An 18,418-nucleotide genomic window follows, 5' to 3' on the forward strand; every position below is an offset into this window, starting at 1 on the left:
GCACATTATCACAGTATCAACGAAAGAGGGATCTTTCTGGACATTACAGTTTTAACTCCTCGGTCCTCAGGAGAGTTTTTTTAACATAGAATACATGCCCTCTTTCCTTCCTTATTAAATACTTCAGTGGAAGTGGGGCCAGTAGCAGTACCTGACATGAAAATGGAGCTAGTGAAGAAGTAAAGGATTGAAAGTATCCCCCGAAAGGGAGCACCTTGATCCAGGTGGAGAGGAGAGCTGTGCATTTTCAAAAGAGCCACACGTTTAGTGCCAGCGGAAGGTGCCTTCTCTTGCGGCCGACGGTAGGGTGGGGGTTCCCCTGCTGCCTTGCGGTCAGTTTGGTAAGGTGTCGAGTCCGAGGGAGGCGGCGTGCTGCTTTGCCCGGAGCCTTAGATTCTCAATACTTGTCGTTTTACTGTTCAGGGTAGGGAGGGAGCTAGACGCCTGCAAGATGGGTGAAGACCAGACCTGCTGGGCGTGGGAGAGCGACTGGTAATACGATTGACAATGGAGAGAGCTGAGGGGCGCCATGTTGACATTCATGCCCAAGTATGGCATGGCAGTTGGGGTCCCCATTTCAAAGGAGGAGTAATGGACCAAGTTGTTAGTGGCGGCCATGTGCTGGCGAAATTGCTCCTGGAGACGGAAGAGGCTCAGAGGCGAGGAGGAGTAGGAGTGAGTCTGAGACATGCCGCTGCTGGAGGAAGGCGTCACCGTGGCACTGATGGGAGAGTCTGCATTAGAAGACAAGATGTAGGGAGGGGGGTTAGACATATGTGGCCGCTGAATAGAACGATCTCCCTAAGGAGGGTGGTGGCTGAGGAAGGCAGCTGATTTACAGAGAAGGAGGAAGGAGAGGGGTGCCGGGGACCTTTAATACAGACTAAGTTCTCCGGAGCATGGACGGAGTATGCAAATCACCTTGCACATTTGGGTGCTAATTAACCAGAAGCCAAACTGCAGCAAGGGGGTTGATGAATGAATTATCTGGACCAGCGTTCCTGTAACTGCCTCCCCTGATCCTTTCCAAGCAAGGCTCAGACAAGGCCATGGAAAGCGACAGAGTGGGGCTATTATTGTGAAGACCCAAACAGAACCAGAATGCAGAACTGATCTTTCCATACTGGCTGTTCAGAGGAGATCTTGTTTGCTGAGTCCATGGTGGAGAAACCCAAGCAAGCAAGATTGGGGCCCTATAAAACTCATCCAAATGGCACCACTCCAGATTCGAGCCACCTTTTCTCAAAATACAAGAATGGGAGGGGTGCGGGGTTGGGGGATGTCATTCAAGGAAATTGAAAAGTGACCAATTTAAATCTGACCAAAAAGGAAATACTTTTTCCACAGAAGGCACAAATTGGCCTGGGGAACTCATTGCCACAAGATATATCTGAAGCCGAGAGATAAACAGGAGTCCCAAAAGGACTGAACATTTAAAAGCAATAATAATAAATAATAATAAATAATTTGGAAGAGGCATAAACTCTCATGCTTCATGTTATAAGCCAGTCTCTAACTGATGGACACTAGCGTCCCACAGGGAGACTGAGGACCTCCCTTCCCTGGCATATTGTTCCTGGGTGGGAGCGATTCTAGCCCAGCTCTGTGCTGCTCGCTGACACCTCTCCTTGTTCCTGTGCAGATACGGCTTTAACAGCCATGGACATGCCGCCATGGAGCGTAGGCTTCGGGCCTGGCAGGGAGCGCAGCTCCAGCTCACGGAAGGTAAAGCTCCTTGCTGTCATGAAGATCCGGAGGAATAGCTCAGTGGTTTGAGCATGGGCCTGCTAAACCCAGGGTTACGAGTTCAATCCTTGAGGGGGCCACTTAGGGATCTGGGGCAAAAATCAGTACTTGGTCCTGCTAGTGAAGGCAGGGGGCTGGACTCAATGACCTTTCAGGGTCCCTTCCAGTTCTATGAGATAGATATATCTCCATATATTAACTTGCCATGGGCAGATTCTTTTATAGCTGGCCACCATCAGAGTCAAGATTAGATGGCCCACTAGTTGGATACAGTCTGCCAATTTCTACGTTCCCCGGTAAGGGCCATCTCTGTATCCCTGTGGCCTTCCACTTCATTCTTGAGAGGGTTTACACGCGAGTAGGACGGATGTATTTGTTCTGGTTTAGTGGGGAAATGCATTGGCCAGGCCTGAGCAAACCTGCCACTGTCTTCTCTGGAGAGAATAGGCCTGGTTGTCTGTCTTGCAGGTTTTGTGGTATATTCCCAACAAGCTCTTGGAGGGCTAGGATTTGACCTCTTTCGGATCCTTTGCAAGCCATTACAGTCCATCAGGAGAGGAGATTCTGATTCCACACTATGAACTATTTCTGTGCTAAACTTGTTGGTCATGTTTGCCCGACTAGGTCACACGCAACTGGCAACTACCTCATTAAAGTGCCTGGCGGACCTGGCTTGTGAGAGAGAGCCAGGTTTTTTAGCAAGTGTGTGTTCCCCAGACGGCAATTAGACTCTTATCCAATGGGGAAGTGTGTGCCCAGTATGCCTGTGAATGGCATGCTGTCACTGAGCAGTGTTCTTCTGTGCTCATCTAATCTAACGGGGGATCTCAGCCCTCTCTGCGCTGGGACCCCATGTTACAACAGGGGACCTCCCTGCATCCCGTCTAGCCATAAAGAAAGGAAGAATGCTCATCACGCACCTGGACCAGTTTGCTTCCCTCCCAGGAGATTGTGACCTCCCCCTTCCAGACTGGGAGAAGCCAATGATCTAGGGCATATCATACTGTATTAGCCAATGCTCAGCCTCTGGCTCCCAATCTGGCCTGGAGACCAGGCTTCCACACGCGCATTGACCCTCACCTGCTTTTGGACTGGCTCTCTTGCAGTTCAGAGCCTTGCTCTCAGCGCCGGGACCTTTGTCTGCTTTGGACTCCTCCAAGGGGTTCTTAAAGTCCTCCTCTCTGTCCGTCTGGTCCTCTGCTGCGGACTCGCTGGCCGACTGCTCCGACAAGGTGAGGTTGAGCTCCGTGCTCGCTTCGCTCGGCTGGCTCTGTGGCTTGTCTACGTCAGGGGCGGAAGTCTGGCTTTCCAGCACAAGAGCTTCCGTCTTCCCCTCGCTGTGGCTCCCTTCTGAGTCCTTCTGCTTCTGCAGCTGCTCCTTCTGGAGGCTGCGCTGTTTCTTCCGGAATTTGGCTCTTCGGTTCTTAAACCACACCTTTATACCACAGGGAGACAGGATAAAAACCCCTATTAATGCAAAAATCAAAAAGTCAAATAGACTGGGATTTTGACGAGAACCCAAGGTATGTAGGCACCCAAATTCCACTGCATTTCAATGGAATTTGGGTGCCTAACTCCCTTAGATGCTTTTAAAATCCCCAGACTTAATGCTGGTTCTTTAAGAAAACACAGCTCTGTCAAGGAAAAAAAAAAAATCACAAGTGATGTATTAAACCATCTCGGTAACCAACAGACCTGAGTTAAATAGGTAGAGAGTACAATGTTTTGTTAGCTTTCTAAAAACAGCCTATATCACATTAATTTGTACCAAAACCATATAGAAACACAGTCAGAATAAGCCATATTATAGAGGACATACATATGCGTTAATTACTGCCAACACTTTAGATTATTTGACTTGAATGATTAGTTGAATGGACTTAAATAACAACAACCTCTTCTGTAGTGCTTTTCATTTCAGTAGATCTCAGAGCTCTTTACAGTGGAGGTCTATAGCCTTATCCCCATTTTACAGATGGGGAAACTGAGGCACAGAGGGGGGAAGTGACTTTCCCAAGGTCACCTGACTGGCCAGTGGCAGAGCTGGGAATAGAACCCACATGTCCTGAGTCTCAGTGCTCTGTACACTAGAATACTCTAGAGTCTCTAGACTGTAAGCTGTTTGGGGCATGAAGTATGTGTGTGCGCGTCCGTGCATAGTAACTAGCAGTAATACCTTGATCCCTGAATGTGGACTCTAAGGGTATGTCTACACTACCCGCTGGATTGGCGGGTAGTGATCGATCTATCGGGGATCGATTTATCGCGTCTAGTGTAGACATGATAAATCGATCCCCGAGTGCTCTCCCATCGACTCCGGTATTCCACTGCCACAAGAGGTGCAAGCGGAGTCGACGGGGGAGCAGCAGCAGTCGACTCAGCACCGTGCACACGCTGCAGTAAGTCGACCTAAATATGTCGACTTCAGCTACACTATTCTCGTAGCTGAAGTTGCGTATCTAAGGGCAGGTCTTCACTACAGGGGGGGGGGTCGATTTAAGATACGCAAATTCAGCTACGCGAATAGCGTAGCTGAATTATCAGAGCCGACTTACCCCCCTGTAAGGACGGCGGCAAAATCGACCTCCGCGGCTTCCCGTCGACGGCGCTTACTCCCACCTCCGCTGGTGGAGTAAGAGCGTTGATTCGGGGATCGATTGTCGCGTCCCGACGAGACGCGATAATTCGATCCCCGAGAGGTCGATTTCTACCCGCCGATTCAGGCGGGTAGTGTAGACCTAGCCTTAGGTCGATCCCCACCCCCCCACTGTAGACCAGGGCTCATTGCTACCACAAAACAAGAAGATAAATTTTGCAATTTAACTGACTTTGTTATGTATGTTGTATACAAGCCCTCTCTGTGATGAATGCAGCTCTGTTGTGGTATTGTGTTGTTTCGTGACGGTACTGGGAACCAGGTCTTGAGTGGTTCATACCCTTGCTGGGCCAAATATGTATCGTCTGTGTGATGCAATGTCTCACATTAAGATATTTGGGCTAATCCTTTAAAGCTGTACAACAAGGTAGTATCTGGTATCATAGGACATTTGACTCCAATATGCCAGGTCAGGTGGTGAAGGAAGTTTCCTTGGTGGGAATTGAACCAGTAACCCTTAGGAGCAAAGTCAAAGGTTCTTACTCTTAAGTTACAGGAAAATATCCAATTGCTAATACTAGGTGTGTGTGGGTGTGGGTGTGTCCTTTTCAACATACTATCCCAATGTAACTCAATTTGGGAATAAATTCGGAAGGAGACAACCGGCTCAAGATTGTAATTCGTAGATTCCAAAGCCCGAAGGGACCATTGTGATCATCTAGTCTGATCTCATGTATAGCACAGGCTGCAGAACTTCACCTAAATAATTCCTAGAGCAGATCTTTGAGAAAAACATCCAATCTTAGTTTAAAAATCAATGATAGTGAATCCACCACAACTTTTGGTAAATTGTTCCAATGGTTAATTACTCTTACCATCCAGAATTTACGCCTTATTTAGTCGGACTGTGTCTACCTTCAACTTCCAGCCTTGGATCATGTTAAATCTTTTTCTGCTAGATTGAAATCTCATGTCCCCTTCCCATTTTTCTCAGTTAAGGCTGGCCTGCTATGTAGCGCCTTAAACCCGTACTGAGCAGGCACCCATAATATCAGTAAGTCATGCAGCACATTAGTATTTGTAGGGCTAGGTGAGAAATGGTTTTCCCATCCCACAAGAATTTGAGAGTTCGAAGAATATTTTCACCTCAAATTGTGACAAAAAGTCAATCTCAAATTTTCACGAACAAAAAATAAATTCAGCTTAGGTCAATCAAAATGAGGTTTTCTTTTGACAATTCTGTTTTTGTTTTGATTTTGTCCTTTCTAGTTTCCTTTTTTAAAATGCAAGTTTCTCAACAAGAGTAATGTTGATCCAAAACCCAGAACTTTTTAATTTTTTGTTGTTTTGAAAATGTCCCATTTTGACAATTTTAAAGCTTTTTTTTAAAAATTCAAACTGAGAAACTCCTCAAAAACCAACCACCTCCTCCAAATAATTTCAGTTCTGATGAATTGGCATTTTACACTGCAAAAAGTTTTGTGAAAAAATTCCCGACCAGCTCTACTTATTTGTTTCACTGGAGGAGAACAGAAACTGTTGGACCAGATGGTCTGAGACGTTATAAATATTGACATTGTTGGGAGGGAACAGCTGGAATTACTTGTGCTTCTAGGCCTCCGAGGATGCCAGAGAAACAGTCATATAAGTAAATAAATAAATAAGTAGACTTTTGTGGCCATTTCTAAGATTTCCCCCCAAAGAGAGTTGGAATCACAAATGAAAGCCAGGGCTACCCTCAGACAACACAAACCCTCAAAAATGTGTGTGTGGATTCAGTTTCTGTTGCAGCTCTCTCAGTCTGAAGCAAAGATTTAAGTCCATTTTTTGCTGCAGAGAAAACCCTCCTTCTTTGGTTACTATGAAAGCATTTTGAAAGAACTACAGATCAAGCCAACCCAGTGGGCCCTCTTCGTATATCTCTTAAATAGCCCTATTGGAGCAAGCAAGGTAGAACGTGGATACCTGTACTCTGGCTTCCGGTAGGTTGGTGCACATGGCCAGTCGTTCCCGCATCACCACATCTGGATAGTGAGTCTTCTGGAAAGTCTTCTCCAGGGCTTCCAGTTGTTGGGCGGTGAAGGCTGTGCGGCTTCTCCTCTGTTTGCGATGCTGGGATCCATAACGGGCCTCCAAAATGATGTCTTGAAATGTACAGCCGTTGGAAGACAAGAAAAGTGGCCAATTTAATTATTGGAATTTGCATGTTGACATCTGAAATAAGGCCCCTGGCACCTGCACCAAACAAGGAGGTGGGGATTGTGGCCTAAAGGTGGAGCAGTTCTCCCAGTGGCCCTGATCTTGTTCTCATTGAAGTCCAACTAGCTTCAATTCTGCAGTCAGGCTCTGTGTCAATTAATGGGGTGAGGACGTGTAACTCATAAAACAGCTGCCTCTGGTTTGGTTTTGTTTTGGGGTTTTTTTGGGGTCCAACTCTTAGAAGGCACATTGCTGTCAGGATTAGAGGTCACTTTGGCTCCTGTTGTGTCTCTCATATAGCTTATCACAGTCCTCAAAACACTAAGAGACAGACTTTAAGGTCATGGGCCCTGATTCAGGAAAACACGTACACATATGCTTAAGTCCCATTGATTTCAATGCACAGGCTTAAGTGCTTTTCTAAATAGGGATGCTTTAGTGAAAGTAGGCCTATACATTCCCGTCCTCTCAACTCTCCCCACATCAACCCATGTTCTTTGGCAGGGTAACAAGTCTTGTGGATAGAGGGGACGCGGTAGATGTGGTATATCTTGACTTTAGTAAGTCTTTTGATACTGTCTCACGTGACCTTCTCATAAACAAACTAGGGAAATTCAACCTAGATGGAATTACTATAAGGTGGGTGCAGAACTGGTTGGAAAACTGTTCCCAGAGAGTAGTTATTAGTGGTTCACACTCAAGCAGGAAGGGCATATCGAGTGGGGTCCCACAGGGATCAGTTCTGGGTTCTGTTCTGTTCAATATCTTCATCAATGATTTAGATAATGGCATAGAGAGTACACTTATCAAGTTTGTGAACGATACCAAGCTGGGAGGGGTTGCAAGTGCTTTGGAGGATAGGATTAAAATTCAAAATGATCTGGACAAACTGGAGAAATGGTCTAAAGCGGGGGGTCGGCAACCTCTGGCACGCGGCTCGCCAGGGTAAGCGCCCTGGCGGGCCAGGCCAGTTTGTTTACCTGCCACGTCCGCAGGTTCGGCCGATCGCGGCTCCTACTGGCTGCGGTTTGCTGCTCCAGGCCAATGGGGGCTGCGGAAAGCGGCACAGGCCAAGGAATGTGCTGGCCGAACCTGCGGACGTGGCAGGTAAACAAACTGGCCTGGCCCGCCAGGGCTCTTACCCTGGCGAGTCGCGTGTCAGAGGTTGCCGACCCCTGGTCTAGATAAATAGGATGAAATTCAATAAGGACAAATGCAAAGTACTCCACTTAGGAAGGAACAATCAGTTGCACACATACAAAATGGGAAATGACTGCCTAGGAAGGAGTACGGTGGAAAGGGATCTGGGGGTCATAGTGTAACATTGTTGCAAAAAAAGCAAACATCGTTCTGGGATGTATTAGCAGAAGTGTTGTAAGCAAGACACGAGAAGTAATTCTTCTGCTTTACTCCGTGCTGATTAGGCCTCAACTGGAGTATTGTGTCCAGTTCTGGGTGCCACATTTCAAGAAAGATGGGGACAAATTGGAGAAAGTCCAAAGAAGAGCAACAAAAATAATTAAAGGTCTAGAAAACATGACCTATGAGGGAAGATTGAAAAAATTGGGTTTGTTTAGTCTGGAGAAGAGAAGACAGAGAGGGGACATAACAGTTTTTAAGTACATAAAAGGTTGTTATAAGGAGGAGGGAGAAAACCTTAACCTCTGAGGATAGGACAAGAAGCAGTGGACTTAAATTGCAGAAAGGGTGGTTTATGTTGGACATTAGGAAGTTTTTCCTATCTGTCAGGGTGGTTAAGCACTGGAATAAATTGCCCAGGGAGGTTGTAGAATCTCCATCATTGGAGATTTTTAAGAGCAGGTTAGACAAACACCTTTCAGGGATGGTCTAGATAATTACTTAGTCCTGCCATGAGTGCAGGGGACTGGACTAGATGACCTCACGAGGTCCCTTCCAGTCCTATGAGTCTACGTCACAGAGGACATACAAGACCAACAGGGTGCTGATGGGGAAGATCTAACCCAGCTAATTGGGCTCGATGCAAAAGATGGATCTTAAAGGGATCCCATGCCAACTTAGGTGTGACCCAAATTCGAGATTTTAATGGTTGTTTATAGAAGGCTGACAGTTTGCTAGACAATTTCAAGGACAAAAGGGGCTTAACTTTTATAACCTGGTCTCCTTTTTAGCATCCAAGTTTTAGATGACTATCTAGAGTAACTGTATAGAGAGATAGAGAGAGACAGACCTGGTCCTGAAGGGCTTACTTTTTAAATAGACAAGACACACAAAGAATGGGAGGGGAAACTGAAGTGACTTGCCGAAGTTCAGTGACAGAACCAACTCTCCTGAGTATCAGTCTGGAGCCCTAGTCACTGACCGCCCTTCCTTTCCGGGCAGATGAGCTAGTTAGGTGTCTCAAAGATACAAATTATGTCTTCAGTTTATTTGTGCCCACAAAATTGGGGATGCAAAAAATCAAGTATGGGCTGGAAAAAATCAGGCCTCCCGATTTTGCCACTAAAAGCTCACAATAAACAAGAGGGGGTTACGAAACCTACTAGGAGTAGACCTGTTTTTAGGGTTGGTTTTTGAAAAGTCAATGAAAATAGGCTGTTTTTATTTTAAATTCTGCAATATTGTGAACCCAAACCCGACACTGCGGTAGCGCATGGGAATCTGAGCTGTAGCGATTCACGGTCTAAGATGAAGTGCAAAAGAAGTAAACAAAGAGCCCGAATGCGAAATGCATTTGATATTTTTTTTCCTGTTTAAATTCCAGCTTTAAGAGTCTATGGCATCATTTTTAATACAGCTAAGAATGCGATCGTCCAGACAGAGGGAATGGACACACTAGAAAGCAAACCTAATTTTACATGGCCAGAGTCAGGCTCTTGTTTTGCGGGCAATGCTATTTATGTGAGCTTTTGTTGCAAATCCCATGGCATGAATGTAAACAATAAAACAAAGCCGGCTGTCAGGCCAATCCCAGAACCACACAGTTTGGTTCCAAATATGTTAGCTAACGAGTGTGTCAAATCAGCTTTGTGCTATTTGAATATTCCAGTTCCAAACTTCCAGCTGTTTCATTCTAGGCCAAATTCCACGATGCTTCCCCACACTATTGCCAAAGTACGAGTGGTTTTGGTGACCCAGGGAATGCTCAGTCAGGCTAAAAGTTTCCAGAAGAATACAAAACAAAGAGACCTCTGCATTCAAGGAAGCAATGAGTTATTAGATACCGGTAATACAGCCACTTTTGTAGGAGAAGGCAGGAAGTATCCTTTATGAATTCAGAAATAGCTCACAATGCTGCCTGGCTGCTTTCCTAAGGAAAGGAATATTCTTTCAGGACAAGAGATCCCTAAAATATTTTCTAAAGTCCCATGGCATCTAACTTTAATACATCAAGTATCAAAACCAAGGAGAGATCGTGGTTTAACATCTACCGGCTGGAATATTCCCAAAATTCCACAATGGAGGTTAAACCTGCCAGTTTCTCAGAGGTGGTGGCTCAAATATTTAATTTGGCTGCTGACAAGGATCTAGACAACAATTATTTCAATGCTTTAACTATGTTTTCAGGTTCAGTTCAAGAAGGAGATTATGAATTGCAGGTGAGGCTTTGCCGTTACAATCTGAAACCTCTGTTTTCCAATTTAAGGTTGTTTGCTTTTGTGCTGGCTTATTCCGACTGTCCCTGGAAGGCAAGCGTGATCTATAACCATGCACTAAAAGATATTCAGCGGTAACAAAATGCGGTAAGTAATCACGTTAGGAGCCTGCTTGCTTCAGTGTAAACTGAAGCCAGGTCCCCTTTGCTGCTTGCCAGATTGGTGGAAGGTATATTTGGATCAGAAGAGGACAGTTTGACTAATTTACTGAAATTATCCAGATTGGTTCTCTTTGTTAAAAAAAGGTTAAGATAAAATAAGTAGCCAGAAACCAACTTGAATCTTTGCTCTGAATAGTAGTGAAAGGAGTCTGAAAAGCTTCCCCCGGCCCCCGCTGTTTTCAGCCCCCCTGTGTTTTCCTGGTTGTTTATGGCTAGGGCCAGAAATGTAAAACCACAGCACATGAGCTCAGCTGTTTTCTTGGGATTTCCTGATCAGAAGCCTTCCAAGAGATCCTTATTCTGTGTATTACAGTAGCATCTTGAGGCCCCCACGTTCACTATGTGCTATATAAACACCTAGTGAAACAGTCCCTGTCTCCAACAGCTTACAAGCTAAATAGACAAAGGGTAAGAGGTGAAACAGGCCCACAAAAGGGAAGGTGACTTGCCCAAGGTCACGGAATCAGGCCTCCTGACTCCCAATCCTTTGCCCTATTCAGGGGTGAAAGTGGGCCGGTATGGTGTACCGGTAAGAAGCCGGTACCGACTTGTACCCAGCCGGTACCGACTTGACCCTGGCTGGCAGGGCCAAAGCCTGAGCCCCATCTCTCCGGATGGGCAGGGCCAAAGCCAAAGCCCAAGGGCTTCAGCCCCAGGAGGGGGGCCTGAAACCTGAGCCCCACCGCCCCCCAGAGCTGAAGCCTTTGGGCTTTGGCCCCAGGCAGTGGGGCTCGGGCTTTGGTCCCGGGCCCCAGGAAGTCTAACATCAGCCCTGGTGACCCCACTTTGGTGTCCTGACCCACAGTTTCAGAACCCCTGCCCTATTCACTAGACCACACCACCTCCATGAGATATCTATCCCTCATTTATACGCTCAAGGACCAGGGAAACACCCAGATGCTTATCCAAAGCTCTTGAGATTCATCTTCATCCAGTCCTAGTTTATCAGTGAGTTCTGACAGTCAGCTGGAGATTGCCTAGTTTTACTTACATCTTAGCAACTAATTTTTCATACACTCTTGCAACACAGGTCGGGATGCAATTGCCCTTCAGCTGCTGCTCAGCAAGATCTGCCTTTCCAGGCCGAACCAGTTAGACTGTGAACTCTTCAGGGCAGGGCCCCCTAGCTACCGCCACATCAGGGCATTATTATTTCTGTCCATCATTTATATTGCAGTCGCAAGTGAGTGACCTCCAACGAGTCAGAGCCTGCCTTGTGCACATACTACACAGTCCCTGGCTTGCTTGTCTGCTTCCCCTGCTAACTTTGACCCACGCCTCCCGACCGTCGTCCTGACAAGCCAATAAGGGGGGTGTCTTGCACTGCTTAGCTCTCCTTTCAGTATTTCTACAGTGCTGTCAATGGATGCAGCGCTTTACAAAGGCGAGATGGTGACATGGTCCCTTTTCCAAAGCTGTTACACTCTGACGTAGATGTGCCAAACCCCAGGGTGACAGATCGGGCAAGGGATGCTCTGGAGGGATCCAACGTAAGAAGTGCCGATGGGAGAAGAGGGTCTGCAGGAGAGCAAGCCCTCAGTGGGACAAGGGCTTCAAGTGTAGAGAATAAGCAAGTATCTAAGCCAGTGGTTCCCAAACTTGTTCCGCTGCTTGTGTAGAGAAAGCCCCTGGAGGGCTGGGCCGGTTTGTGTACCTGCCCCGTCCACAAGTTCGGCCGATCGCGGCTCCTAGTGGCCACGGTTCGCTGCTCCAGGCCAATGGGAGCTGCTGGAAGGGCGCGGGCCGAGGGATGTACTGGCCGCCGCTTCCAGAAGCCCCCATTGGCCTGGAGCAGCGAACCGCGGCCAGTGGGAGCTGCGATCGGCTGGACCTGCGGATGCGGCAGATAAACAAACCGGCCCGGCCTGCCAGGGGCTTTCCCTACACAAGCGGCGGAACAAGTCTGGGAGCCACTGGTCTAAGCCCATCTGGGGAAATTCACCCCAGGGCTGAGGGCTGGTACAAGATCAATGCACCACTCCAATCCCACTTCAGCTCTGAAATAGGATATAGATGGGGCACTGGCCCTCTGCCCAGGGTTAATTTCACCCGAAGGACTTAGTGGGTCTTTCGGGGGAGCCTAGTAGTTTGTTTGTATCTATGCACGGGGGTGAGTTGACTACCCAGGTATCTCTGATCCAGCCACGTTTGTCCATGGGGATCTAATGAGTTTGCTATAGAACATTCAGGCCTGTGTAGGATTCCACACAGCAGCAGAGTCTCGCTCAGCGTGAGCCTAGGCCGCGTGTCCGGCTCAATGCAAAAAATCCATAAATTGTTCTTACCAGCCAGTCTCTCTGCCAGCGTGAGGGCGTGCACCGAGGGTCTGTAGTCAGGGGCATGCTGGGCTTGTTGCGCCGCCTGCTGGTGAAGGTTGTACATGGCACTCAGAGAATTCATGGCGTGAAGAGAGTAACCGTTCACTCCATAATGCTGCATGGTGGCATACACCTAAAAACAACCAAGCAGAAAAGGCCTGGTTAGAAACTCATTCATTACAATATAAAGGACTTATTTAGGGGAAGTTCTGTGGCCTGCTACACAGGTGGTCAGACTACACGATCTCTGTGGTCCCTGCTGGCCTCTCTGAACGGTCTGATTAGTTAGATCCTTGGAAGCTTTGATGTGAAATAAAAATAATGCTCATGGGTCCTGATCCAAAGCTCACTGAATGAATGGCAAGACCCTCGAACTGCGGTGAGCTTCGGGACCTGAGACAGTGATACTGAGGTTAAAGTCAGCAATGAAAACAACATGATACCAGCCCTGAGGCCTAGCTGCTGCCTTAGGAAACAGCATGTGAATGTATCCCCCAAAATAGTATTAGGAAATAAAAAGAACTTTTCCAAGTGACATTTAAATGAAAGGCAAAAAAAGTGTGTGTGTGTGTGTGTGTGTGTGTGAGAGAGAGAGAGAGAGAGAGAGAGAGAGAAACTTGTGGTGAAATTGCTGATAATTGAGTGTATCTGGCATTTGGAGTGACTCATTTTCCCCAATATCAAGGACACGGTTTGTAGACTATCCAAGCCCCACTCCCCTGTTTTTTTCTGCTATTTACTCACTGGGCAACCTCAAAAAAAGTCACTTTACCTTGCTGTGCCTTAGTTTCTCCATCTGTAAAAGGGGCTAATACCAGTCTCACGGCGGTGTTGGGAGGTTGAATTAACTCATGTCTGTAAAGGAATTTGAGTTCCTCTAACAGAAGGTGTTAAATGGAGATGAAATAGCAGTCACCAAATGAGGATGGAGAAACTACGATAAGAGAAAGAGGCTGGGACAGTTCTGTTTTGGTTATTTACGAGGTTAAGATAGTGGCTGCCTGAGAGAGAAAACCGTGGAGCTAACATCAGGTGCTGGAGGTCATGCTCAAGTCTCATTGACCTCAGCAGGAGTTTGAGGTCTGTATCTGAAGGCAAAAATTGAGCCCAAATCTTATCTTTGCATAGATCTATTATGTCAAATAAATTAACCACCATTATTCAAAGAACAACTTGTTTCTCTAAATTTCACCTTTATCCCTAACAAGTTTTCATTTTTCCATGTAGAAGATTTATACCACCAAGGAAAGAATCTCAATACACAGGAGCGTGTGAATCCGCAGTCAAAGGTCTCATTGACTGAGGACTTCTGGAATGCAAATCTAAACCCAAACATACAAGGACTTCATAAGACATCCATGGAACTTTTGTGCATCTGGAACCAGAAGTTGTATTGCTTTCTATGGGAGTTTGCAACAGGGTAGGATGTTTATGGGATCTCACCTACTGAGCAAACTAGGAGTCTTTCACTCATGACTAGAATCAAAGACCTATTCAGCTATCTAATTCTTTCGCTGCGTCAGTGCAGGGAATGTTCCTTACCACAGAGATATTTCCATAGGTCCGAAACATTCTTGAGGCCTTATACAGTGATGGAGTAATTTTGTGGAGTCATGAGACAAACTGAATCAGGACAGACAGGATTAACAATAGGTAGACTGGAAATATGCCTGTTTTCCACAAAGCTCCAGCCATGTTGTCTCCGTTGAAGGAAAGACCTTTCTAATATGCTAGATGTGTTACTCCATGGACACCTGATCCAAGACCGGCCATATCCTGTATCTAGCTTCAGCTTGTGTTGTTAGAGCCTTCATATTGAGCAGTTCTAAATTCACTTCAAAGCGCTTCTTCAGTCTTATATTTGAAGAAAACTAGCTGGCAACTCAGCATATCTCCCACATCACTCATGCTACAGGGAAAATTTCTCTCTTGCAGAGACAGCGCACACAAAACCTATGTGCTATTTTAAGCCATCAAAATAGAGCTTAAGTGGGACTTAAACAGTGCAGAAGCCTTTTGCTGGTCTTCTGTATATGGGGAAATTTTCTAGTAGTGTGCACTAGTGAACATAGGGCCAGATTGTCAAGAACTCAGAACCCGAGTCTGGTGTAGGTAGCAGCATCATTGAGTGTTTGGGTCAGATTCTTAGTTGGAGTGAAAATAAATAATAAGCCGGGTAGCTCCACCGAAGTCCGTGGAACCAAGACAATTTGCACCGGCTGTGGGATCTGACCTTGGGCAGCTTCTGCATTTGCTCATCCAACTTAACATCTAGACCTGTATTTACAAACAACTGTGAGCCAGGTTTATCATCTGCATAGGTGGTTTTCAGAACCAGAGCTTGGATCAGTTTATTTTCTAATGCAGTTTGTACACCTTTGGCTGTAACTTAGAATCCCAAATAAACTGGCGTGTTTGGAAACTGTTACTGAAATGGAAATTCCCCCTGCAAGATAGAATGATCAGAGAGGATTATTCATGGAGAACAGGTTCATCAATGGCAATTAGCCAAGATGGGCAGGGATGCAACCCCATGCTCTGACTGTCCATAGCCTCTGTTTGCCAGAAGCTGGGAGTGAACGACAGGGGATGGATCACTTGATGGCTGCCTGTTCTGTTCATTCCCTCTGAAGCACCTGGCATTGGTCACTGTCGGAAGGCAGGATACTGGGCTAAATGGACCATTGGTCTGACCCAGTATGGCCATTCTTATGTGAGACTCCATAAAGGCCCACTTTTTCCAATGGGAAAGCATTTTCTTTGGTAAGATTTCTATTTATTTGGTTGTTAGAAGGCTTTCCTCTGTGTTAAACTCTTCTTGCTGGCCTGGAAGAAAAGGCATACATTTGAAAAAGGAGATTTACAAATAGTTAAAGTAACGTGAAACCAGTCACTAGATGTTCCAGTTTTCTCAACATCTGTCTGGAATACTGCATTGGCAGATGACAGATGTAACTTCTTTGTTACCGTGCACAGTAAATACAGAGTGGTAGACAGAATAATATGAAAGAGCCGGCCAGGATATCGGTGTTCTATGTTCATAGACTATTTAATCTAGCAGACGTGAGTTAACTGAGCTCGCACGTAGACCTGCTTTCGTTGTCATTTACCTCTATGCACATTCCGAAACGGAATAAATTAAATATTTAAAAGACCCCATACAGCAATTTTTTGTAAATTGAGAAGGCCATTCATCAAGCCACCGCTGGGTTTCACAAGCTGTCGAATTGTGCTTACATTGGTTAAAATAATCTTTATATTTCATTAAGCAACCAAATAAGCTGATCCTCCCCACCGGCTGTATAGATGGCTTTAATTTTCAAAATCTGCAAATGCATCTTTTATGTCTCTCTCTGGCTGGAGGGTTTGGATAATAACCACAGCCAATTGGAGAATAAAAGCAGAGTTTGATTAGGTGTTACGTTGTGTAAATTAACGCCGGGCAGCAAAGGAGCAGATCCTAAGCTGTCATTGATTAAATGGGGCTTGGACCTTCATCGTTTCCTAAATAATAGGGTGTAGCTTTCCTTTCCTATGCAACTCCTGTGTGTGCATGCCCCAGATGCCAAGTGGGGTCTGAGTCATGGAGAAAGGAAATAGGGACCGGAGGGGGGGAGTTCTTACAAATTAGTTGTCTGCAATGAGTGTAAACAGTATAGGGCCCAGCCATGCATTCCTTGGGCATCCAGAACAGCCATTGGATTTCAGGGTTGGGATTTAAAAGTGTGTCCTACTGCTCTGTGTAGCACATACTGCAGGGAACAGTGGGTTTCAATGGGGCTGTACAGAGTAGCAGGGATTAGTAAAAAAGATGTTGTCAAGGAAAGACTGCCATTTACTTCCATCGGGCCTGGTCCAACTCTCTAGCTAACCGAGGATTGCAAGGTGCTCATTCCTCTCAGCTCAGTGATTTCAGCTGGGGTTGATGCTTTGCAGGATTGGGCCCTAAGTGTGTGCTTTTGGTTGGCCTGATCCTTCAACCATTACTTACCCAAACATCCCTTGCTCATGCAGATCATCCCTTCTCAAGTCAATGGAACTACCAGTGTGAGTGGGAATGGTGGGTGAGCGACTATTACAGTAAGTGGTATGGTTTAACATAGCTTCCCTGGGGTGTGGAGAGCCAGATCCTGAGCTGGTGTAAATCAGTGTGGTTCTGTTTACACCAATTGAGGATGTAGCCCATATGCTTGTGTGAATGGGGCGCTTTGGTAGGGCCAGAGTCTGAGGGGATGTAAGCAGAGCTACACTGATTTACACTAGCCTGACACTATGGCCCTAAATATTTGTTCAATACGCCAGGGCCAAAGTTTCCAATCTATGCTGGGTAGGCATTTGATGCAGGTATCCAGGGGCATAATTCTGTCCTAAGTACAAAATGTGCAAAAGAAACACACAAATGTCTTGCATCCTGGTTAAAGAGTTCTGTTCTGGGTTGTTGGTTTTGCAAATTTTTTTTTTTTTTTTTAGTAACTTCCTGGGTTTTTTTAAAATAAAAAATAAAATATCTATTTAAAAATGTAAATATACACTTCATCAATATATTGTATATTGGTAAATACACACATTCTCACGGAGATGTTCCTGATAGCATGAAGAAAAGCTAGAACTAAAGATTTATTACAGCACTGAAAAATCTGAGTGTAGGAATATTTTGTATGCTTGCTTTAATTTGTCATTTGATTAAAGTGCCTCCATTGTAGTCTAAGTGAGCAATCCATATTTAAATATAATTTACATGAAACTGACAAAGCAAAGTCCATTTAAAAAAAAAATACTCCTTCCAGCCTGCGAATCCAATTTATTTTTCCATTCGAACCTCAAGCAAAAGTCTGAGGTCTTGTCTACACAGGGAAATTGACCGAAAAAACTATTGCAGAACAAGCTCCTTGTGTGGACCCTCTATTCTGATATAAAAGTCGCTCTGTTCGGAAATAATTACTCCACTTTGGAAACAACTAATTATTCTAGAACAGTGTGATTTTTATTCCGGAATAGAACGTCCCCATTCGGAGCTATTCTGCAACAGCTTTTCTGGTCCGTTTCCTCATGCAGATAAGCCCTGCAGAAGGAGAAACCTTATCACACATCCTAAAGTTAGATGGGAAGGATGGTCTTGTGATTAAGGCACAGTGCTCTGAGTTGAGCGATCTGAGCTGTGTGGGGGTCTTGGAGCAGTCACTTCACTTCTATGCCTCAGTTTCCCTTCTATCAAAGGGTATAATCAATACTTCCCCACCTCACGGTGGTGCTGTGGGACTTAATCCATTTGATATTTGCCAGCTCCTCAGATACTACAGTGATGTGTGCCATGGTAATGCTTATTTAATGAGTGATAAAAGGTTACATTTTGATGCTAATGGAGCAATGGCAGAAATCATTCCAGAGCCATAGGTGGACTACAAAAATAACAGGAGTACTTGTGGCACCTTAGAGACTAACAAATTTATTAGAGCATAAGCTTTCGTGGGCTACAACCCACTTCTTCGGATGCATACCGAATATGCATATGCATCCGAAGAAGTGGGTTGTAGCCCACGAAAGCTTATGCTCTAATAAATTTGTTAGTCTCTAAGGTGCCACAAGTACTCCTGTTATTTTTGCTGATACAGACTAACACGGCTGCTACTCTGAAATAGGTGGACTAGTGTTTCATTAGTGGTGAAAGCATCTCAGGTGTGTTCCTTGGTAAGGAGAGGAGGTTAACCAGGACCAAAACACACTTAGGTCTTTCTAGGTTCAAAATTAACGGGTTGGGTTGCA

The 18,418-nt window shown here is 45.6% G+C and overlaps 1 protein-coding gene across 2 annotated transcripts; it reads right to left on the minus strand.

Moving 5' to 3' along the window:
- Positions 1-333: 333 nt before the first annotated feature.
- DMBX1 (diencephalon/mesencephalon homeobox 1) lies at positions 334-12,776 on the minus strand. Of its 2 annotated transcripts, none has more exons than XM_065410017.1 (4): positions 12,625-12,776; positions 6,308-6,503; positions 2,827-3,181; positions 334-734 (listed from the first exon to the last, which is right to left on the minus strand). In XM_065410017.1, exons 1-4 carry the CDS (start codon positions 12,774-12,776, stop codon positions 334-336), a joined length of 1,104 nt encoding a protein of 367 aa, XP_065266089.1. The 2 variants fall into 2 exon arrangements, with proteins under 2 accessions (XP_065266089.1, XP_065266090.1); XM_065410018.1 differs by having other exon boundaries at positions 6,308-6,486; positions 12,623-12,776.
- Positions 12,777-18,418: the final 5,642 nt, after the last annotated feature.

The sequence above is a fragment of the Emys orbicularis genome, chromosome 8 (assembly GCF_028017835.1).
Source record: "Emys orbicularis isolate rEmyOrb1 chromosome 8, rEmyOrb1.hap1, whole genome shotgun sequence".
NCBI classification, from domain to species: domain Eukaryota; kingdom Metazoa; phylum Chordata; order Testudines; family Emydidae; genus Emys; species Emys orbicularis.